This window comes from Hetaerina americana, unplaced genomic scaffold (assembly GCF_022747635.1).
Source record: "Hetaerina americana unplaced genomic scaffold, ioHetAmer1.1.p SCAF_7, whole genome shotgun sequence".
Classification (NCBI taxonomy): Eukaryota; Metazoa; Arthropoda; class Insecta; order Odonata; family Calopterygidae; genus Hetaerina; species Hetaerina americana.
Window position 1 is genome coordinate 61185794 of NW_027287316.1, and position 25753 is coordinate 61211546.

The 25753-nt window shown below is 37.2% G+C and overlaps 1 protein-coding gene across 1 annotated transcript; it reads right to left on the bottom strand.

Moving 5' to 3' along the window:
- Window positions 1-12920: 12920 nt before the first annotated feature.
- LOC139696857 (proline-, glutamic acid- and leucine-rich protein 1-like) lies at window positions 12921-15262 on the bottom strand. Its single transcript, XM_071595737.1, has 3 exons — window positions 15157-15262; window positions 14779-15102; window positions 12921-12955 (listed from the first exon to the last, which is right to left on the bottom strand). The coding sequence occupies exons 1-3, from the start codon at window positions 15260-15262 to the stop codon at window positions 12921-12923; spliced, it is 465 nt and encodes a 154-aa protein (XP_071451838.1).
- Window positions 15263-25753: the final 10491 nt, after the last annotated feature.

Here is a 25753-nt window from a genome sequence, read left to right on the forward strand (position 1 = left end):
TTATTATTGTTATATATAATAAATGTTTATTTTTCAATTACCATCGTTTGCAATATTAGTCCGTGATACGTCATTCTGATCCATCGATCGACGTTTGACGACGTCAAGACGTTTGGTAGCTGTCGTGTATGTTTACTCGACATTGGTAGTCACACTGAATAGCCATTAACGGAATATGTAGACTTCAACATCAATTTAGACTCAAACGTAAAGACATATCCACCAATTATTTTAGTAGCTAAATTTCCTCTAGACAACGGTCGACATTTAATGAATCCCTAGAATAGGTGAATGCGTCTGAATCAATAATATCCGTTGTCACTTTATAATAGTAGTACTGGTAGTTTTTATGGGAGGCGACCGAGAGCTGAGGTCATTAGCGCCATTACGGCTGGATGGGAAAGGAGGAATGACGGAGAGAAACCCGGTGTCGGCATTAGCCTACTTTTAACGAAAGGCACCAAGGGGTCCGCAGTTTAACGTCCCATCCGACGGACGGCGTACTCACTCAAAGTGCTCACCACAAAGCGCCTTATGTAAGGATCGGGATATCACTGAAAAATATCTGCCGTCTCCAGGATTTGAACTCGGGCCCTCTCGGTAGGATAGCCAGTACGTTAACCACCGCACCATCCTGATCCTCGCTTTACGATAAATAGTGATATTTTTCATTAATATCATCTTGCAGCGCGTGAAAAGTATCTTTGTTCTTCATCTCGTGCCTTTTGCTTACTTGTGGCAAATGACTGTTTTGAATGTAGTTCTTAATTATTATTTGATTCCAATATTACCTCAATTATGTAAGTTTCTCCTGAAAGCGTTAGCTATCGGCGACAAAAGAAGTATGTTTGTGTTAAGTGTTACCATGGTTTTACTCTGGAGCCATATGAAATATTATCCACTGGTGCTTCTCAGCGTAAAATATTACAAATATGTCATGCAGGAGGTTTCAGTCCGGGGATTTACCAGAAGTTGCCGCAGTGGATGTATCATATACAGTCACTCAGAAACATTCTTTTTAGTCCCATAAAGTGAAAAAGCGTAACTGTGATTTGTAAATGTCTTTTCAGAGATCTACAAGGATGACAGTGTCCCAAGGAAAGCCAAAGTCGTCGATGGAAGTCAACAATAATTCTCAGGAAATGAATTGGGGGTGGATGTTGGGATGCGAATTTAGTTTCGGGATTCAGAGCACCATTTGATTCTAATTGGTTTACCCACTATTTTTCAGAACCAAAGAATTTTTTTAAACGCAGGGAATTTTTCCGCCCACTCGGCATCCCATTGCTGTGGTCGCATCCGAATACTAGATAAGCGGTGGAAAGGAGACATGCGAGGTGGCCCATCAGCCGGAGTGATGTTACGATCTGATGCCCGTAAATTGGGAAAAGACCATTTTCATCGAATGGATGAGGGATGAGTACCATTAACATTAATTTTTCTTTAGCGAGGTGTAGTATGCCATACTTTGACCTTTAACCTCTCCATATACCAGATAATGCCTTTCTGAGTTTTATTTATTTTTTAAAACTTCCATTTTTTTGGTGAAGTGACTTTTTTGCAAGCAATGTGGAGTGAACATCTGAATCATTTCATTGTTCCTTATGGCTGAATTCCTTGGAAAAGGATTGTGGGAACGTCTCAAAGATGGTTCATCACTTCCTGATGTCACTTTAATGAAGAATCTCATTGAACGCATGGAGGAAAAAATGGAATTGCTGAACTACTGCTTGGAAAGTCTGTAGACGGTGAGGGTAACAAAATATTCTTCTCATTTGAACATTATTCTTCTCTCCTTTGAATTATAATTTTTGGTATAATTTTCTATGCTGTGTAAGAGGGGAGATTTCTCTTTTAGGCAGTATCTTTGGATACCGAATGACTTTCTTGACCTAAGATGGCGAAGACGAACTCTTTCCCTGTTGTGTTCCGTGCCGGCAGCGAAATTGGTGAGTTTGTGGGTTATCATTTGTGTTTAACATAGATTAATTAATGACTGTGCCTCCCCGTTAATAATTCCGTTTCTATTTTTACAGGAAATTCATCTGTATTCACCCGCATAGTTTTCTCGTATTTAAATCCTTCATCTTGCATTTTATTTCAAGAAGACATTATTAGAGTGTTTCTTAAAGTAAATATAATATGGTAACGAAAATCAATGCATATAGACAATTCACCGAGAATAATTACACGTAAAATGAGTCATTGTTCTCTTTTATGTGGATGATAATGGTGAAATAGTATTCTTACTTTAGTATTTGTGTTCGGAATTAGAAATATTTTTGAAAGGGCAAATAATTATAATCGCACCCAAGGATTAATATTGTATTTTCCTAAGTGCATATGTTTTTGTACCAGTTGAATTTAGAGGTCATTTTATTATGCTCTTTCAGGTTGCCTGCAAGCAGTGTCTACAACAGGAGCCAACGGGTTACTTCTATATAATTACAAGGTATATACATTCATTATAAATCCACTTTTACCATATGCCATACTTATGATATCGAACTTAATGTATAGCTAGATATTGTTAAATTGAGGTTGCTCAATGATGTGGGCTCGTCACAAAGTTTATTGTGTTCAATTTGTGCCAAGATTGTTAATCACTTGGATATTGTTATTTTTCGTGAAACCAAAGCAGCATAGAAAAGACTCAGGAAAAGAAGCAATGGACTGATGTAAATCCTGTAGGTATTAATAGTAAAAGCACTAGGCATATAGCCATTAATTAAAACGTCATATTTTCTCCCTTCTTCTTCGATTAATCGTAGAATTATTACCACGATCCAAAAATTACATGTTGCGTGTTTCATGTATGTTTTTCAATGGGTAGCATGTCATTTGTATCCAATAATTGTTTTACTAGCTCTTGATCTGCCCTAAAAAATGAATTCAAATGCAAGATTTGTACCGATAAATTTAAGAGAGATATCTGTCCATTTTTTGTATTTATTTTTACCGATGCATAAAATATACCTTTTTTCTACTTGATCCTCCGGTTAATATTGAAGTTGAGTTTCTGTTAGTTAAGACAAATAGAGTAGCTTTGTTTTGGATTAGTTAAAATATATGTTCGATTATTTTTCAGACAATTTTTATGGTCTTCACTTGGACCCTGACTCTTTTTACAAGGGACGATTGTAATTCAACGAACGATTTTTGGAATGAGTTCTAAACTTGTTGTATAATATATCAGTTATTTTTTCAGATTGGCACAATTATGAGGAAGAGGACGTCAATAGACATGAAGGAAGCGTGCAGGGATAAGAAGAGAAGAATTAAAATGTAAACAGTTGTCATGTTGTAATGTAATCAGTTGATCTTGACGCGACCTAGCGTCCAGGCAAAGGAATAACTCTAATTAGGAGTTATTTTTGCTTCAATGTCTTGGCGCTATGTTTTCCATGAAATGGAAAACGACGGCTTCATTATCCGATTCTTCGTTTTTCATTTCCACCGAATGCAATGTTATCATTTCTTTGATTTGCCATGAGTCTTCACAGTTTGGGGCGCGGGAGGGGGGGCTGGGCGGACGCGAGAGGCAGTGCGAGAATCAGATCCCAAGTCCTTTTAAAAGCATGCGCTCCGAGAACTGGGGCTTGAACAGGGGTGATTATCAGATCGTAGATTTTCGCGGCGTTCAGATGAAAGACTCTCCATTCTCGGGATGTCACCGCGTAGGTTGTTTTTCTGACAATAGTTTCGCCCGTGTTTCAACGAGCGACTTCAGGTCTTCGACCGAAACTGAAAGCGAAAAAAAGGAAAGTCTTTCAGGGTTTATTATCAATAACGTTCATTCAGCGTTATTGGTTTTGCTGCAATCATTATCTAAAATAAGGATTATTTCATTTATCATCCGCTTCTTGAGAATATACCAGACAATTTACAATGATGGGCTTATTGGAATAAATTCAAAGGAGGCAGGAAGAATGGATGCAGAGCATTTTAATTGGGGATGGGATGTTAATAATTCTGTTGGAGGGGAGAAAGTTAGGCATGCGAGTAAGGGGTAGGCAAAGGGCAGGCATGTTAGACGGAATGGAGAAAGAAAGGAAGTCTGCGGAATTGAAGCGTTTATTACTAGGTTCGGATGTCTGGTTGTTTTACGAGGAGTCGTACAGGGTTCGTCCGGAAAATAAGTGTACTGACTCCTGGGCTGGGCGCGCCGCTCCAGGCGCGCCCAGCACCGCTCTGACGGGCTGCGATTGGATAGGGGTATGTTGGCAAGCGACGCTGAAAAAGGCAGTCGGCTCTGAGCTGTGGTGTAGTGAGGAGCTCTGTTAACGCGAACCTCCACGCTCGACCAACGTCACGGAACGTGATGCCGAAGTTTTTGGAGCAGCGTTATTCCATCAAATTTGCGGTAAAGCTTGGGAAATCGTCTACCGAAACTGTCGGTATGATTAACCAGGCTTACGGGGAGTCAGCCATGTCCAGAAACATGATCTTTCGGTGGCACAAGATGTTCGTGGAGGGCAGAGAAGAGGTCGACGACGAGTCTTCGAGAGGTTCCCGATGATGCCTTCGCGGGATCGTTCCAGGAATGGGAACGCCGCTGGAACAAGTGTATCGACTCACAAGGGTCCTATTTTGAGGAATATTAGCTTAAGATATGTAAAAGTGTAATAATTTTTTTTTTTCCTGAGCTCAGTACACTTATTTTCCGGACGAACCCTGTATGTTAGGAGAAGATTAATTAATCGCTGTTCAGTCTTTGTCCATCCAAAACCTACCTTAAACGGTAGAATACCCATGATGAAAATGCATTGATCTAAACTTGCAGTAGAACGTGGACATTTAAATTAGAATAGGTTGAGCAACCAAGGTAAGGTAAGCGTGTTGTACGAAGATGTCTTGGTGGTGCGAAAAATTGGACCGCCGGTTAATTTAATGAAGAAGTTGAGTTCACACCGGTTTCACGGATACTTTGATCCTAGTTGAATAGTGTTCCTATTCTTGACTCCCAGTTCCTCTTGACGGCGGTTTTATTCCCTCAAACCGCGTTGTAAAGGTTTTCCTCAAGTGTTCATTCTTTTTAGGTTATCTTCCTTCCATGTTCTTCATTATATATGAGTAAATGAAACTTCATATTTATTAAATTTGAGTAAATGAAACTGCCTAATTTATGACTGCATTGCCTTAACTTTTTCATGATTCATATACGTCATTTAAATATCCATAATTATTTGCAAGCATTAAGAATTAATTAGTTCACGTTTTGCAACATTACTGCCATAATTGTATGCCCAAGGACTTCATTGTCTACATTCCGCGATATTATGCATATGAATAAATATAGGAATGAAGAATGATTTATGTATTATCTTCTCATCTTTTCGTTAATATCCATTGTCTGTTGCTACGCCTCGTCTCTTTATGCTTTTTGCAGATCTCAGGGCACGTGTGTTACTGTGGGAGCCAACTACGTCCGAAATGTCTCATGTACAAGAGCAGGAAACGTGCAGCAATTCATGTTACTGGGTGTCAGGACTTGATTTCTGGTCGCTTTTGTGTTCCACAGCCACTCAACTTGGAGGAATGATGCTGTCCATTTTTTCACTCATTTTAATTTGTAAATGGGGATTCATCCCTTCTTTCGTCCAATAAAATTTTTAACTAAGATCCTACACAAATTTCATTTACCAGATTTGCCTCAATTGGCAGTGAACATCAATCCACTGCCTGAAATCTCAGCATTATGGGAAGCTAAAAACTTCATAAAAGATACCCAGAGGTTGGTATTGGTAATCATAGTTGGATTAGCACCTAAGCTAAAATTTTATAATGAAAACTCAAACTCACTTAGTCAGTGATTACTTGAAAATGTTGAAATTGACAGTCAAAAGATACTGTATTTCCAAATCATAATAGTTACACTCTATTCACAATTATGAAGAATTAATATTTCACCCCGAAAACTATTAAACAAAATAATTTAGTAGCGGCCATGGGAGTACTAAATACTTTTTGAACTGTTGCATCAAATATTTCTCGAAATTATCCAAGAATATTTATTCCACGTGAGGTTCAAAAAATTAAACTAAGTTAAAAAATAATTTCAAATTATGTAGATAAAAAGCGGGTTGACATTCCTGACATTATGTATGAAATCTCAGAAAATGGATTACTTAATAACATTACAATGTGAAATTGTTAATCTCATCTTAAAATATTCCCAAGTCATGAATAGCGATCAAAGACTTTCCTTCCAGAATCTAAAAATACGCCATTCCTCACGAGCAGACTTCTATTCTGTATAGCGTTAAAATAACATATATGAAACGCCGTAGTATTTTATTGAAAATAGTTGCATTCCGCAGGGAAATCTGTCGATTTTAATACATTGGTTAACATTGAAACTGGATAACACTTTTTAAGGCGAAAGAGTTAAGCGTTACGATAGGTGAGGCTGTGGCATCATATAAAGTTGGATGGTCAAAGCCGTCAGAATACTTTGGGGGCAAATTCAAAACCGCTACGCGATGAATACCTAATCGCATGACTACTGTTTTCCTTGAATAGAAAATTATTTCAGTTTCAGATGATTTACTCCACAATATGCTTGTAATAAACTATAGTTCTTACAATGTATTTAGCCGTATCATACCTGTCATTAATTTTTAAATAATGAAAATTGGTATTGAGTTTAGAAGAATGGTTACTGATTCGGCGATAAATATGAAGGGAAAAGCAAAAATCCATGCGGCGGAGAGCTGATTATAGCGTCTAAAAATCGGAATTTTCGAAGATTCCTACCCGGCACGCATGACATGCTAGGAGGTATCCTCGTAGAAGGTTCCACTTGACTCCTACTCCTGGTACCGCGGGGAAATGTCCTCACACCAGTCGCAAGTGGGCAGTCGTCGGTGGCTATTGGCCCGTTGGTGGAGTACGCGGATCCTCTCCTCATAGGAACCATCCAATCATAATTTTTTCCCAGTTCCCGGGGCGGGAACTGGACAATACCATCGGATTGGCTGGCACATTTTTCTTTCTGCCTTCAACTCATCCTCCTCGGTTTCTTCGGCCAATGGTGTACCCCCAGGGCGTAGGTGAGAGGGAAATTTCCCGTGGTACCAGGAGCCGGAGTCAAGAAGGACCTTCTACGAGGATACCTCCTAGCATGTTATGTGCGACGGGTAAGAATCTCCCGATTTATTAATTTTAACCGTATTCCCTTGAACTACACACACACTTTTTGCGTATTCCTCCTTTGGAATTATCCACGAAATAGTGCTGATTTTTCTCTGAATAATAGTATTTGGCATTAATTTAAATATCAAACTCAAATATGTTCAATATTCCATGAAACACAACATCCAAACTATGATTTTCATTAGCCAGCTTTGTTTCACGCCTAAAATTATAAATATTCTTTCGCAGAACGAGAGATTTCATTGAAGTAATTGATTTGCACGTTAGCATTTAAATTAACGATTATTATATAAGAAGAATGGTAACTAATTAATTAACCGTGAGTATTACTTCTTCTTCTAATTGACATTATTGAATTTGATGCTAGGTCACCCCAAATTGCTCGTTTAAATTTTTACATTGATAAAGAAACATTAGTTCTAAAATTGCATCAACACGTATTCATACAAATACTTCTCACATCGAAATATTTTCATGCGCAAAATTGTAAATAATCTGACGAAATACTGTAGCTTCTTTCACATAAAATTATGAATTTTTCGTCTACTTCTACATGAATACTAAATGTTTATAAAAGTAATCTGAAATGGTAAATTATTGCATTTTCAGGCGATGGTAACATCCATTCGATTATTATTCCACAATTTCCTTGTATTAAACTGCAGTTCTAACATAGTATTTAACCGTATAATACGTAATATCTGTCATTAATTTAAAAATAATGGAAATTATTATTTGTTTTAGGAGAATAATTACTGATTCGGCGATAAATATGAAGGGAAATACAAAAAATACATGCTGGAGAATGCAACCGGAAAGCAACGAGGCTGATAGCGGCTAAAAATCGAAGATTCCTACCCGGCGCGCATAACATGCTAGGAGGTATCCTCGTAGAAGGTTCCACTTGACTCCTACTCCTGGTACCGCGGGTAAATGTCCTCACGCCAGTCACAAGTGAGCAGTCGTCGATGGCTATTGGCCCGTTGGTGGAGTAGGCGGATCCTTGACCCTCCTCATAGGAACCATCCAATCATAATTTTTTCCCAGTTCCCGGGGCGGAAACTGGACAATACCATCGGATTGGCTGGCACATTTTTCTTTTTGCCTTCAACTCCTCCTCCCCGGTTTTTTCGGCCAATGGTGTAACCCCTGAGCGTGAGTGGGAGGGAAATTTCCCGCGGTAGCAGGAGCCGGAGTCAAGAGGCACCTTCTACGAGGACACCTCCTAATATGTTATGCGCGCCGGGTAGGAATCTTCGGAAACGCAGCTTTTCGGGCTCGTTGCTTCCGAAGTTCGTCGCACTTGTACCGCGGAATTTGAAACTCGCTTATGTCGCCTGTTTTACCGCCTTTTCTTGAACGTCCCTGGCACGTAACGCCAAACCCGCTCGGCTGTATTATCATATAATTGGTTCATTTTATTTATATACGTTTCACTTTTTAAATTAACCTAATTTCAGAATTTCGCATCGTTGAACATTAAATTTACACCTAATTAGGATTTCATTTGTTTGCTGTGATCAAATTTCACTGGCTCATCAGAGCGAAATGAGGCAGCAAATCAGATTTTGGTGTACGTCGTACTTTTTCAAACCATAGATTAATCTCCCGGTGAATAAGAGCAATCATGAGACAATATGATTGATTATCTTATAATAGCAATCATTTTTATTTCGGCTGGATTTAGTTTTACACTTCACGGTTGTCATTTGTTTACTTTCTTTGAAATCGTTATAGTAATTTCGGAGACGAAAGGTTAATTCCGAACAAGTAAATTCTTTCACTCGGGCTACAATTATGTATTTGTTATAACTGTAGATCTGCTCACTGAAGAATTTCAGACACGTTTTGAAGAACTTGTTCGATTTATGCTATGGTTTTAGCTTAATGCAGTAATTTATTTTTGTTATAATGTAAAGTTTATTATGGATATAGCCGTCTTTAGGAGTACCGTGATTTCATTTTCTTGTGTATTTAGGTACCTCTTGAAATGGATCTTCCAATATACTTTACATATCTCCCGTACTTATTTGCTGGATGATTTAAGGAAGTTGGAATCTTTTTCCAATTAATTGTGACGCTGTCTCAATTTGCATCATTTCGGAAATTCACTAGTATATTCGATATAAATACCGAATTATCCACTTAGGCCCAAAATCTTTACATACCTATATATATATTCACACACATTTACCGAATGCATTCTAATCCAATAGGCTACATGCAGTGGAAGAGGGCAGAATTCTTTAAAAACTGGAAGACAATTTAGCCTGAAGACAAACCAACAGGTGCAACGAGCAAACAATTTAGTTCCCTTAATGTCGCCTTTCCCAAACATTGATAAGGAACTGCAAATTTCATAATCTGTGAATGATCCCCATTTACCATTATTATCAAATTTAAATCCTCCCAAGCCATTAAAGAATTTTAATTTTTCTTAACTAACAGCAGTGAATGGGAATAAACTTCAAGGTTTTCTCTTGTTGACAAAGACTGTCACTTATGCAGAGACACAGCATCAAAATTACTGAATAATACCATTTTTAATTGAAGAATACTAAAAAGTTATGGGCCACTGTACATCATAAAATATACAATACGTATTGAGGTATGCTGTGTATGGAAAATAGCTGAGGCTGCATATTTGCATACTTTTTCCGATCAGAAATACAAATAAGGTTTAGAACCCTTTTACTTTAATAAGAACACAATAATGAAATATTTACACAAAGAGGGGTCCATCCAGAGATTGGTACAATTGTCAACACAGACATGGAACCAACAGAAAATTAAAAAAATATACTGTCAAGGACACAAACTCCCACTCATTTTCTTCAAGTCCTTCAACAATAAAGGTCTTTCCCACATGAGAAGATTTAGGTTAGGTTAAGCAGGCAGGTGACTTGATGAATTAAGTGGACTTTCCCTTCTGGCAAAGCGCATAATGAGTAGGTGATGGATAGATGAATGGAGGGAACTCCTCTCAATTTCCAGAATAGAGAGATGGGAACATCCAAAAACCTGGAAAAAAATCTTATGAATGGATATTTAACATCAGATGTCTCCACGGAACATTCTCTTCCCAGACTTTTCAGAATACATTCTCTTCTCTCACCCACATCCTGGATGGTTTTTATTATGTATAGTCCCTCATCTATTGCATCACTCAGTGACCATATAGTTGGCACAAATACTTCTTCCTGAAAAAAAGGTCTTTCACAAAAAAGGATGTCCACAATCATTTTGCCACAAATCGAAAACCCCACCCCACTCTAAACCAACCAAGCACCTGTCCTGACTCTTAACACCCCTCTTAACCCTCCCCATCAACGCCAATCGCAACTCCATTTTCTTTCGCCTCCTCTCCCTCATGATGGGTATATAAGTGGACTGCGACAGGTTTTAATTTGTAACTGATGATGATGCTTGAGCGTTGAAACCGGTTGTACGCAAATAAAGGACAGTGGAAAGTTACTTTTTATTCTTAATTTTATTAACCAAGCCTTTATTTGTGGGTAAATATTGGATCACTGAATGGTAGTTAATTAACTATTTTTCATCTTAAACGTCCAGAATCATTCACCTCACTTACAGCCTTTGCAAATTATTGCTCACCAAAACATTGGAGAGATCCCAAGAGGATAGAGTAATAGAGTTAATGTACAGCAAAATATAAGGGAATACTTTTAAACTCAATAGCAGCAAAATGATAGGGGAGCATGACCCACCAAATATGGAAATTATATAAATATTGGGGGCACAACAGTATTTATCAGCCCAAGCTGATTTCACCAATGAATTGAATAAAAATAAGCCACATTAATTTGGAAAGTTAAAATTTAACATTAAAATGGAGATGTAATTGGGGCTTTTCACAAAAATTTAAATACGTATTTATCAAGACAGCTATTCCCATTACTTTAGGTAAATAATATTTCCAAATGCTATTAACTAGAAAATAGTCAAAGTATATAATTTGTAATGTCATGAAAGGAAAGTAGAGCCAATTATAATGAACCAATTCACAGCAAATATGAAAACATATATTTTAAGAAAATATCGAAAATAGTAGGAACTTGATATGATATAACAAAGTTAGGAAATGTACCATTGATTAACAAATTATGTTGCAATGTAATGTGCATAATATTTAGGGAAAAGGGTATAAGGGTGACCTGACAGCTCCATTCACTTCAGACCTACCTTGAGAAAAACCAACCATGCAGTACTGCTCAGAAGAATCTCATGTAATAATGAAGGATATTGACCAAATTTAAGTACAAAAATGTTATTTCCATTAAAAACAGTGAAAAACTTATGCAATCTTCCGACAATTTTTAAAATATTGAATAGTTGATATTATAAAGTGACATACATAAAACAACCTCTTGTAAATAGTTGACATAAAAGTGACTATATACAAAAGTCCAACACTTTATTATAAGATCATAACATGGATGAACCATACTGTCAAACAAATAAATTCATTATTTTAGGCTTCTACCTAACATAAACCCTTGCAGATTGTGTCATTATGCACATGTATGCCCACATTCATCTCCAAGATAATAGACTTAGGTTTTACAGCAGGTAAGTAGTTATGCTCAACTGGTATAATAATAGAAGTTAGGAAAATTTTATTGAATACCTATAGATTTAGAGTAAAAAAATTTAAACATTCAATAAAGAAACAATGTAATTGGCATGCATGCTGCCAGTAGTCACTGATTTCTCACCTTATCTCATTCAAAACAGCTTTGGCACCAAAAACAAAAACTTACCTCAAGTTAAAGAAAATGTTTTACATCATATAGCACAATATTTTAGGAAGGATAATATCAAGTATGATCATCATTGAAATAATTCATTTTCATCTGGAATCAAAATTAAGCAAGAGCAGGAGGGAAACATGAGTGGTAAAATTAGCTCAGCCATAGGAAATGGCATTGACTTTATAGAGCTAGTTCATAATTGAAATAACGTCAAAATGTACGAGGGTCATCCGGAAAGTAGTACCCGTTCGTGCCGCATGAAGTGCTGACGACGCGAGTAGCCGCTGGACGAGGTCAGATAGCTTCAGTGGCTTGTCTGCCTTCTCTGAGCCAAGTTGCGTGACGCTAGCATTGCCTGTGTTGTTTCTGTGATTGTTTACAATGTTTAAAAAAATTGAGAACGCCGCCAGTTGTGAAGTGAGGGCAGTGATTAAATTCCTCAATGCAAGAAACGTTCGCCCATGTGATATTCATCGCCAATTAAAGGAGGTGTATGGAGACAATGTAATGGACGAGTCGTCTGTTCGGCGGTGGTGTCGCAACTTCAACATGGGGAGGGGGAACACACACGACGATGAGCGTTCGGGGAGACCGTCTGTCATTACAGACCAACTGGTGAGCTCAGTTGACGAATTCGTGAGGAACGATCGGCGCGTCACAATTGATGACATCTGTGAGCATTTTCCCAATGTTTCTCGAACAATTGTTCATGAAATTGTTAAACACCATCTGCATTATGCAAAAATTTGTGCAAGATGGGTCCCTCGCGTATCTCAATGAGCTGGCGGCGAAGGACTATGCAGCAGGAATACAGAAACTTGTCACACGTTATGACAAATGCCTTAATTTGCTTGGAGATTATGTTGAGAAGTAGTTTAAAGTATCCTCTTTCAAATAAAATTTTTTATGTTTGTTAATATTTACTTTTGAGTCTTTATTTCACGAACGGGTACTACTTTCCGGATGACCCTCGTAAATTCTCATGAAAATATTTCAAACAGAACCCATGTTTGCCTGCTGTGCAGCATCTTCAAGTGATTTACAGAAATTATCCATATGAGTTCCAAACTAGAGGAAGACCTTGAAAATGTTATTAATACCTTTTATGAATTACTCAGATTCATGTCCTTCCAACAAAAAAGTAGAAAGCTTTTTTTGAGATTAAAAAATATTGAATTAAATGAAAATGAAATGGAAAACTTATTTTTGATATTTAATATCAAAAACCACCTACCTCATTTACAGACATTGCAAATCACGGCTCACAACAGAATAAATACACGGAGGTTGAGTCATTTCAGGATTGCTCAGAGTTTACTACATAACAAAATAGGTACATTCAAATCCCCGTATCTTAATACCTACATATGAATGAGGAAACAATACCCTGCAAATGTAAAAATTAGGGAAATATGAGGGACACTACGGTAATTTAATGTTCTTAAGTTCATTCTACCTTTACATTGAGCAAGTATTAACCATCATTAGGAAGATGAACTTCACTCTGATATGCAGATTAGATGGAAATATCCATTGAGACAACCAAGGCAAATAAATCGTGTGCTCCTCAAGAGTATCCAAACAGTGCATCATCATTCAATTAGTCAAAATACAAAACCACCCATTAGCATGGGCCAAATGTTAAATGTATTTAAAACAAAAATTGGACACTTGTAATACAAAGAAATAACTAGCATGATAGCAATAACAAATGAAATTTCATTGAAACAATCTTACTAATTAGTAATAAGGATTCATGGAGTTGTGGTGACTCCAGTCACATCAGCCCTACCTTAATTTTAGAACATAGATTACGTAGTAGAAGTGGTGCGGCCTTAAGTGCTATTCTGCCATTCTTCAAACTGCAACTGAAAACAATTATTCTTGTTCCATTAAAACAATTATTTTGACATCTGTAACTTTAATTGACTGGTTGCCAGAACACATTGACTTTATTATTTTTACAAAGATGTATCATACAAGTTACTATACATTATTGAATAAATCAATTTCCACATTATATTAAAAGGCATGTATAATCACAATACAGTCAAAAAGATATATTCAATGAAGCATTTGTTGGGATTCCACCATAAACACATGCAATTTACCGGTTACTGCAAAAATCAAGATGGTTCTTTTGACATTATTAAATTGCATTCTACAGGAGGAAAGGAGTTAGCATCATTTATCACGTAGTACAAAGGCTGTTAAGTATATTTCATTGAACACAATGAATGTGCCTTATAAGAATAAGCCTCTCAACAAATCACCATCAATGCATTAGCCCCCAAATTCTATAATAAGTAAAAATTTATTACTAACATTTTATCCAAGACCGTTTTTGCATTATATGAAATTGATAACACACCTACCAGGAAGAGAAAACCTACCTAACATTTTATGAAAGCAAATATATTGCTAGAGAGCATTGGTAATTAAATTGTGACATCTATAAAAGCTTTGCTGACAGCAAGGAAAAATATGAGTGACTTAACAGAAATTTTCAAATCAAATCTAACGCTTTGATAATTCTTGGCTTTGGTATTTATAATATGGTTGACTATGGGCAAGGGGGTAAGGAATTATTTCAAATTTTTTAACTGCTCCAAAGCATCAAGCCTTTGAACCTTATTTATTACAAAGTTCTCTTCATATATGCCTTCATCAAAGTTCTCTTCATATATGCCTTCATAGAAGTCCTCTTCATTTATGCCTTCATCAAAGTCCTTTTCATATATGCCTTCACAGAAGTTCTCTTCATATATGCCTTCATCAAAGTCCTCTTCATATATGCCTTCATCAAAGTCCTCTTCATATATGCCTTCATAGAAGTCCCCTTCATATATGCCTTCATAGAAGTCCTCCTCATATATGCCTTTATAGAAGTCCTCTTCGTATATGCCTTCATCAAAGTCCTCTTCATACATGCCTTCACAGATGTCCTCTTCACATATGCCTCCATAGAAGTCCTCTTCATATATGCCTTCATAGAAGTCCTCCTCATATATGCCTTCATAGAAGTCCTCCTCATATATGCCTTTATAGAAGTCCTCTTCATATATGCCTTTATAGAAGTCCTCTTCGTATATGCCTTCATCAAAGTCCTCTTCATACATGCCTTCACAGATGTCCTCTTCGTATATGCCTTCATCAAAGTCCTCTTCATATATGCCTTCATAGAAGTCCTCTTCATATATGCCTTCACAGATGTCCTCTTCGTATATGCCTTCATAGAAGTCCTCTTCGTATATGCCTTCATCAAAGTCCTCTTCATACATGCCTTCACAGATGTCCTCTTCGTATATGCCTTCATCAAAGTCCTCTTCATACATGCCTTCACAGATGTCCTCTTCGTATATGCCTTCATCAAAGTCCTCTTCATATATGCCTTCATAGAAGTCCTCTTCATATATGCCTTCACAGATGTCCTCTTCGTATATGCCTTCATAGAAGTCCTCTTCATATATGCCTTCACAGATGCCCTCTTCATATATGCCTTCATAGAAGTCCTCTTCATATATGCCTTCACAGATGCCCTCTTCGTATATGCCTTCATAGAAGTCCTCTTCATATATGCCTTCATCAAAGTCCTCTTCATATATGCCTTCACAAAGGTCCTCTTCATATATGCCTTCATAGAGGTCCTCTTCGTATATGACTTCACAGATGTCCTCTTCATATACGCCTTCATCAAAGGCCTCTTCATATATGCCTTCTTAGAAGTCCTCTTCATATATGCCTTCATAGAAGTCCTCTTCATATATGCCTTCATAGAAGTCCTCTTCATTTATGCCTTCATCAAAGTCCTTTTCATATATGCCTTCACAGAAGTCCTCTTCATATATGCCTTCATAGAAGTCCTCTTCATATATGCCTTCATCAAAGTCCTTTTCATATATGCCTTCACAGAAGTCCTCTTCATATATGCCTTCATAGAAGTCCTCTTCATATATGTCTTCATAGAAGTCCTCTTCATATATGCCTTCACAGATGTCCTCTTCATATATGCCTTCTTAGAAGTCCTCTTCATATATGCCTTCATAGAAGTCCTCTTCATATATGCCTTCATAGAAGTCCTCTTCATATATGCCTTCATCAAAGTCCTTTTCATATATGCCTTCACAGAAGTCCTCTTCATATATGCCCTCATCCAAGTCCTCTTCATATATGCCCTCATCAAAGTCCTCTTCATATATGCCTTCATCAAAGTCCTCTTCATATATGCTTTCACAGAAGTCCTCTCCATATATGCCTTCATAGAAGTCTTCTTCATATGTGAATTCATTGAGGTCCTCTTCATCGGTGAATTCATACAGGTCCTCTTCCCATGTCTTCCCACCATTTCACTGGAGGTAACTCTCCAGAAAATTACTCCTCACAAGTGGCAAAAAGGGAAGGTATCTTATCTTCATAATTGTTATTATTCCCCAAATAACAAAATTATCTAAATAATAAAAAAGGTATACTATAAAATAATCTATATACCCAGTTTTTTTTTAAGAAGTTTTTTGTTTGTTTACATAGTTTACATCAGTGTAATCATATTTTTCAGTACTTTTCTAATATCATGTTTGTTATCATTGTGCGTATACACTATTCCAACCATAAGGGAGTGGCGGTGTTAAGCCTACCGGTAGCCAGAGTTTAAGCACATGGTCTGAAGAGGATCAATGTTTTTGGAGCTTTGAAGGAAGGAAATGGACATCCATGAAACTCTGCAAGACTCACCCCAATTGCCATCAGGTGCACTGAAAAAAGGCAAATTGTTACGTCTGACAGTTAGCAGAAAAATCACTATGCCATGTAAATTCAAATAATTTACATGCTCACTTTCATCTTAATTTTTGTTGACCAAGTCATCTTGAGGTTTAATGCGCTGCGATGCCTTAATTTACACTCACAAATTTATCCTTAAAAATCCAATCCAGCATTGAATATCAAAGAAAACTTATTGTGATATGTTATGGAGCACTTAATTGTATACACAGCATGGCGAGAAATCAACGAAAAACCGGAACAAGAATTAACAACATAAATTGAGCAAACGGTCACTAGAGGACATTAACAGAAGTTTTTGAGTACTTGACCTCTTGTATGATATCCTCAACACCTTCCCAGCACTGTGTCTCATGAGAAGACACCTATTGTTGATGCCAGTTGAAGTCTCTCTGCCTGAGAGCAAACTGTCGCTAGAGATGATGTCTTGACCTTGCCTCGAAGGAGATACCTACATAATAGGCTAGGAAATAAAACATTAGAGAGTAAAATGAACACAAATAGGGTCCCAAAAACATTTAGAAATATTAGGTCAAATACAGAAATAAAGACAGCATTAAGTAACACAGAGGCAAACAAATATCTGATGAAGGATTCAAGGTAGATCAATTGGATTAATGCAGAAAATCAAAAAAATGTAGAAGGAAATAGGGGATTATTATCAATACAGACTGTGGCAAACAGAGAAAATGATGTGATAAGAGAAACGCTGAAAAAGCTCACTCCCTAACCTGAAGGATATGCAGAATGTGAAGAAACATTTGCGAAAGAAAATTGTAGAAGTAATAAATGGTGAAAAGGAATTTTGCATGGAGATGGAACAAATTTTATAAGGAAGAAATATATAAAGAACAATTGAATACAGGAATTGTGTACATGACAATTGCAAAATGATACCTTGGAAAAACAGCAAACTTAAAATACTATCGACCACAAAGTATTGGCCTTGAACATCTCTCAAAACTTGAAGAAATTAAACAAATCATAGTTCATAAACCATGTAGTGTTCATTCCTAATAATCATTACTTGGCTTCGGGTTTCCAAAGCCACTATCTGTTCAAGCTCATGTAGAGCTTTGAAGGAAGGAACGATGATGGAGAGGGCAAGGAAAAGAAAAAAGATTCGAGAAAGGAGGCCAAGTTGGGATGGGAATATTTCCGAGGGTTGCTTTTTCAGAGGCTGGGTTTAATTCTATTTAGTGGGGAATGTTTCAATTATTACTAAGTGAGAGCACTATGCAGACTCTTGTGGAGAAATAGAAGGAACTGGAATCCTTTCACATATGCCTCCTTCAAAGTTCTTTCATACACGCCCTCTTTGAATTTTCTTTCACATTCACCGTCTTAGATATTATCTTCATTAAAACTTCTTCAAGATTATCTATCAATATTATAACTTCATGAAGATCGTTTTCATTTACCCTTTTTGAGATCATATAAACATCTTCCAAATCTTCACATATATCTTTTGCATTATATTCTAACATACTTCTATGATAACTATGCCCCATTTACTTTTTAAAAACCCTTTCCAAATACACCTTCTTTGAATTCTTCCTATTCATCTTAATATGCTTGCAGATAACTTATAACAATCTAATAATTAACTCAAAACTTATTTGTGGTTTTGAATACTAGGACCTACTGAAAAGGGCATAGCGGCAGTAGTATGCTTACACCATTTAATATCTTTTTAACAATTGAAGCTAGACAGACCAATCAATAACGATTCCAGATTTTTTAAGTTAACATGTTAGCCTATAGCATGTTCCAGTGTCATCCTAGATGCATTAATTAGGAGATAGGGAAATGATGAGATCAATTTAGGCAGCCTTCATTAGATATTTTTGTATTCCCACATTTTAAGTTCAAGTGTAGCCTTGTGGTGTAAATTTTCCTCCATATAAATGAAGTTTCCACTCAGAATCAAAGAGCAAAGGCCAATGCAGCACTGCAGCAAGGTAATTTTTTTCATCAGGTTCACTGGCTCTGCATGTAGTGAGTGACAATCAGCCACCCACCACCATCATCCAATGAATTTATCATTTCTTGGATTTGACAGGTGATCTGGAAAAGTAAAAAGCTCTTAAGACTTCTAATAATCAATTCGACGCTTTAAAATGTTAAAGGTAGTAATCACCAGACATTTTAAGAACCATAAGGACAATTTCATTTCGTAATATTGCTTCAATATAAATGGATTAAGTGTCGCAGGGGAAACAATTTTTCTTTGTCCTAAGCTTTATTAAAAAATTTAATTTTTATTTGGTTTGCTAATGTTACAAATATAACTTGAAAAGGAATTTCTTATGCATAACTTATCTACAAAAATAAAAAAATAATATAAGTGAGCCTTCAATTAATACAACATCAATGAAACGTTTCATGGTTAAACAGTTACCAACACAAAACCCATTCACAACCAGAAAGCAGCAGGGAGTTGCGGGTGAAGTTAAATATCCAAGTGAAGAGCTTGAATGATAGACTCAGGGAGGACTGATTGTGAGAATACCACGAGCTATGAAAATTCCAGCTGTTAAGGATGGTATAAACAGAGATTCAGAAATATAAAAATGATTAAGCGTAAGAAAAAATCTGTATCGTGATATAGAATGAGGAATCCAGGATTTTGATAGGTCCACGAATAATAGGAGATCTGCGACCTGGAGGATTTTGCAGTGTTCATTGTCTGATACCCAGTTGTTGTCATGAGGCTATCAAATCCACTAAATGTTGAGGCTATGTAAGAATGGAAAAAAATTAGAAATGAGTCCCAGTAGATGGGTGGATGGAAATGAGTGTAGGGGTTGCTTTTATTATATGCAGTGGTAAAGATATGAAATATCATTGGAAGGAAAACAATGCTGGAAAAAAGAAGCTTCTTTAATACTTAATACTTTTGAACTACATAAATTGGAATCTAATGTGAAGAATTGTGGCTCACACAAGCATTATAATTATGATTTTGATCAAACATTTTGCTTAGAAAGTAAGAACTCTCCCAAGGCATGAAAAAAAGGAAATCTGAGAACATGTGGGGAAAATTAAGATTTACATGATTGGAATAAGCAATGTGAGGTGAGGAGGTTGTAGTGAAGAACAATGTGGATTGACTACATGATATTACGGCGGGAAAAAGAGTAAGGAATAGTTGGATTTATTGCAAAAAAATATGAAGGTTTGTGTCACCTAGGTGATCTATGAAAGTGACATGTATTAAGGTAGTCGACTACACACAACAAAAACATTCTTGTCACTCGGGTGTACAATATGCCAACAGGAGACTACACCGGTGGGGAAATAGAGTGAGTGTGTGAGAGACGAGAGAAACTGATAAGCTTACTGCAATGTTCTAATATGTGACTGGAACGAGAGGAGAAGGGAAGGAGTGGAGAAAGAAAATGTTGTGCAGTAAGGACTTGGAGAGAAAACTAAGTGGAATGGAATGAGGGAAAGAGAAATGAGAGAGGCAAAAAGTGATGGCATATAATTTGCCAAATCGACCAGGTTTGAACTATCTTATCCGGATTCTCTTAAAAGAAGAAATACTATTCTTATTGTAGCACCTTTGCACTGTAAAAACTATCGACAAAAAGTGAGCTTTGGTCGCTCTGAAGAAGTTATTTTTAATTCCCTCAAGGACTTAGCTAATATTACATTTGTTCCAGTTTTGAATATGCTTATTTTAGTTCCATTTGAAAAACGTAGGATAAAATCCCTCAAATCGAATTTAACGATTAAATTATCAAAATAACTTACAACAATTTGCAAAATCCATTCCACCAAAAAAAATTTTGAAGTTATTAGCATTATATCATGCCAGAAGTGATATTTCTGGTTTCAATTAACGCCTAATTTTATTGATAAATAAATTCAAATATTTATTCAAGTTATTCATTATTTGCTGATATTCTGGAAAATAAGAAGCCATCATGAACAATTTAATGATGTATGCAACACTTCACTCCGCTCATGGAGAGCTACAGCAGAGATGAGACACACAACTTCCATAAAAGTCACCAAGGACACACGTGATAAAAATATTTACTACAAATCTGGAAATTTGAGAGAGCACAATGCACATTGGAATGAATATTAATTCGAATTTTGTTGATTTCCCTACACTAGCGTGAGATACTAAATCATTGTCCTTTTCCCTAACTAGAGAAAAACTTTTAAAAAAGAGACACCTTAAGTTCAGACGGTGGGCTTAAGTGACAGTGCAAAAGGTTCAGGCATGATAGCAGTCAATAATATAGCGTGAATTCACCGATTTAAGAGGAGGCATCATTAGATATACAGAAAATACTGAAATTGTGACTACCTTTACGAAGGTGAAGTGCCATTCGCAGCGCGGGCTTCCTGAAATGAGCCTTTCCAATCAGCTGATGACAAGAGAACGGGAGTCACACGCATATTTAATCCGATGTTTCCCTCTCCTAATTTGAAGAATTCGGCGTGCTCCTCTCTTCTGTTTTCTAGTTCCTCGAAAAGTCCTCGAAATTCGAAATGTGGTGAGAAATGTAAAATACGGACTTCGATGTTGCTGATAGTTCCCTCTTATTGTCCCTAGCAGGCGGTCACGCAGGTACAAGCAAACCGGTGCCGCAGCAATTTTCTTAACAATTGCGATAAGAGCTCTGCTTCAACGTGGATACCGTTAACCAACAAAGAAAGAATTTCGACCGCCAATGTACAGAAATATATTTTTATATTATCATTTTCACTAAAATCAGTGGTGAAATACGCAAGTTAAAATGCTAAAAATTGGGTACAGTTTAATGTATGTTCTATTTAATTATTAACAGCAGTGATATTTACGAAATGAATTATTTCCCCATAAGTACTGCTTTTACGTTTAAGAGAACGTGCAATGACGAGCGTAATATAAATGTAAATCCAAAAGAGTAAGGCCTATGCATGCCTTTAAGATATTCGTATACTGAATGCAATGATCACCTCTACTGTTGGAGGGAATTTGAGATTGGCGGTATACCAACAGGAGATAATGTATATATATTCGAACTGGGTTTTCACCACTGGTGCCGTTATCTTTGGCATGAAATATAGGGATGAAATGTAATCTGGGTGCGGATTGCGAGTTTATTAGTGGTAGATTTTAAGAGAGGCGATCGACAGTCGAGGTCATTTGCACCATTACGGGTGGATAGGAATACAAGAAGGGTGGAGAGAAACCCGGCGTTGACATTAACCTACTTTTAACTAAAGGCGCCGAAGGGTGAACAACTTAACGTTCCATCCAACGGACGGTGTACTCACTCTAAGTGCTCTCTGCAAAGCACCTTAAGTAGGAATCGGGATACTACTGGAAAAAATTTGCTATCCATAGGGACCTAAGTCATCTGGATTGGAAGTGAGAACATTAGTCACAGCACCATCCTCTCTCCCAATTGCTAGTGTGAATATCGACCATTTCCCTTAATGATATTTAAGTCAGGTATAGGGAGATGTAGGGCAAGATGAGGATGCATTAAGGAGGGGAGGTGAAGTATTGGGTGCATGTATTGTATATTGAAGGCCAACTTTGTACGGAGAAATGCTTCACAGGAGGTGAAATAGATAAGAACATATGAACATTGGAATACAAGAACACATACTCAGAGTAGATAAAAATGATTGAATACGATTTGAATCGGGGAACAACTCAGTGGCCATGATTATTTCAGATTAACGAAAGGAACTGCATTCTGATGCCAGAGAAAAGAAAAACAAACAATTGGAAGAGGAAGTTACCCGTGCCAAAACTCAAGCCAAATAAATCCATGACACTTTATCTCTTTCGTCAAGTTGATAATTAGCCTTCTGTGGCAGAAGGAATCACCACATTGATAGTAATGCCAATGATTCACAGAATAATTTTTCCATTAACTCTTAAGTTTTCCATAATTCATTGTTTCTTAACAAATACGTTTGACACCACCGTCGATATTCACTATTTCTGCACAACTTCCAACCCAGGTGATCTCAGAGGCAAACATACATGTGCACACATCTATAACACAATTGCACAAGCGCACTTGAAGAGGATTATGCAGTCCCCATGCTGCATTCGGCTCGTTATCCCATCCATAGCATGACGATTTCCCTTCATTCCCCTTGGAGACAGCCAGGCATATCTCACGCATTCATCTTCAGGGCCAGAGTATACCTTGATTATTTCAAACAGCTACTTTCTCCAGGTTTTGCAATGGATAGAACCACCGAGAGGATACTTCCTGCTCGATTGACTCAAGGAGATCGTCTACACAAATGGGGAGTAAATGCTGGTCGTAATAGTGGTGGGTATTCATGCGGAACTAACACTCCCCTGGCCCTGTTTATCATTGCGAATTCAAATCACTCCTCCCATATCACATACAAAAAAGTAAAATCGCTTACATATCATCTGTATGCCTATTAAAAGAAACTGTCCAAATAAGAAACAGAAAACAAATATAAGTTGCTCAATCATCATTCTCACATTCAAATAAAGCACTGTTGTGAAAGTAGCAGTATGCAATAGCAAAATGGCTTAGTCCGTGACTTTGAAGTAAATACTAATAAATACAGAACCCTTTCTTACCTAATAGCCCAATGCGTCAAGGTTTAACAGCAGCACCACTCTGAAATGTAACTAAACGAGCTACATTGTAAAAATTTACGATTCATTTGGGAATATTTTCAGAAAGTGCTATAAACAAAATATAAAAACTCTATTGCTTACAACTGGCTTAACATTGATATTATGAACGTTTTTAAAAAAAGGCAAACGTCATCTATGCCTTCCTTTGCTTACCTCATTTAGAATGTGCTGCTAGTATATAGGATCCTTATGAAGTTGGGTGGATTGCCGAATTGGATTGTATGCAGCATAAGACGCTATATTTGTAATACATCCTGATAAACTGAGAAGCGAATGAAAATTATTAGAAGAGCTAGGTCAGTAATCACTCATGGAGCAAAGGCTTAATCACAGATTAAATCTTTTGCATAAATTGGCAGGATGTCTCTTTAGCAGTGATGTTGAAAATGTATTATTACCCCATCATACTCCAGGAGAAGAGATCATGTCAATAAAATGACAGAGATAAAGTGTAGAACAGATAGATTTGAAATATCATTTTTACCACAAACAATAAGGTATGATAATAACATTGTCAAGAGAGCACGGGATTGAGAGAATGCAGAGCAGGGGATGGTGATTTTGGGGGTTGCGGGTTTGGTTCTGTCTCTCCAAGGAGTAATTAAGGAATGAATTTGAATGGTAACTTACACGTACAGCATGATGCCCTAGGAGGAAAACAACAGATGCGAGGGATTTGCCGAGACCTTGGCGCTCTCTCCTCGGAGGTAGCACTAAGGTGTAATTTCCCTCGAGGTCAAGGTCCCTTGAAGAGAGACCAAGGGCACTAGAATTTCTAAAACTTCAACCATTTCTTGGAGCAGGATGATCATTTGATTTCAGGCAGGGAAGGTGCACACATGATGCAATGGCAGTGATCAGCTCATGCGCAGAGAGGGTCATTTAGTACAACCGGGATTTACAACTTTTAGTGCAGAAGAAAAAGGTATAAAACTATTCTTGTTGACAAAAGAAAATGTGCTCTTTACCTTATAGTTTTATAGATTGATTATTGCTCTCTGCAACACAATTCGGCTTCCCGTGATTCTATCAAGGAGAGAAATGTAACGCTCGAGTGTTTAGAAATAATTCTCCAAAGGAATTACCCTGAATTTGAGCCTGGGAATCTTCAACAGTGGCTGACAGTTCTACACACTCGGCTAACATGACATCTGGAGACAGAGTGGGATGAAGCCATCCCTTTTCAATGGATCTAACGCTCAATCTAATTCTCTCGCCGCATTTCCTACGCTTGTTTCATGGACGGTTGATAAAAAACACTGGCAGCACAGTTAAACATCCAATCTGATGAACAGCATTCTCAAATTCAACTGCCCTTCACCACCCCATGGCACTCAAGCAAGGATCAGGATACTACTGAAAATTCTCCCACCAATGGGATTCAAACTGTGGCTCTCAGAGGGAACCAAGTACACGGGCCACCACAGCAGCCCGATCCCGTTATTCACCCAATTAGAGTAAAATATCTATTTTGTGTTTTTTTTATCTAACTTTTACTCCATTGAATTTGATTAAGTATTCTATATTCCCATAAGCTTACTGCCTGAAGATTAAAATTCATTATGGGCAATACTTAATTACTCCTAGATGCGGTGGAGGCTAAAGCAGTAAACGTGGCATGGACTTCTCGCGCACACATCTCACATCAGTCCGCAGATTCACATTCCTCCTTACACAATATGTACATATTTTGTCAACTATGTCGACAAAAGTGAGAAATACGGCAAAATGGATGAGATTTTCTGAGTTTACTGAAGGAGGCAGAAACAATGTGGAAGAGGGAATGGAACCGACAACATCAACAATTGCTGCCACTGTTGAGGAAGCATTTTGCCATATTCAGGGTTGTAACGTACTCCCCTTTTCAATTTTCCCGGTGGAGATTTCAATAGCCCCTCAATGGATTGGAAAAATATAGCTATAGCACCAGTGGTAATGACGATTGTACCTGCAAGACTTTTGTACTCTTAAAAATCGTATTTCAAACACCAACTCAATAGTTATCTAACTGGGAGCTCTAACATAAACTGGAAGGTCTCTTCAGCAATGATATTGAAAATGTATTATCAGCCCTATCATACTATTGTAGGAGAGACCATGTAAATAAAAATAGATATAGTGCAGAACAGATAAATTTAAAATGTCATTTTCCCACAATAGATGAGGGATCAAAATAACACTATCCGACCATGTTGGTGAGGTAAAGTATGTTGTATCAAAATTAGTCTTGTGTGTTTTCACCCCATCACACACCCTAGCAGTGGCTTGTAGGGTACAATGTATAATAGCAATACTTAAAAAAGTAATACTTAAAAAAAGAACTAACACCGACAGGGTGTGAAATTTGCAAATCAGAGTAGGGGGCCAAGTTCCTTTCCTTGTGCCATCTGTATAAATAATCAAA

What these genes read in the sequence shown, in the direction of transcription:
- LOC139696857 (XM_071595737.1), bottom strand. Translation starts at nt 15,262, where the DNA reads ATGTATGAAGAGGACTTTGATGAAGGCATATACGAAGAGGACATCTGT. An exon ending in CGAAGAGGACTTCTATGAAG is followed by an intron (nt 15,103 to 15,156) that starts GCATATACGAAG and finishes ACTTCTATGAAG; the next exon opens with GCATATATGAAGAGGACTTT. An exon ending in TGAGGAGGACTTCTATGAAG is followed by an intron (nt 12,956 to 14,778) that starts GCATATATGAAG and finishes AATCACTTGAAG; the next exon opens with ATGCTGCACAGCAGGCAAAC.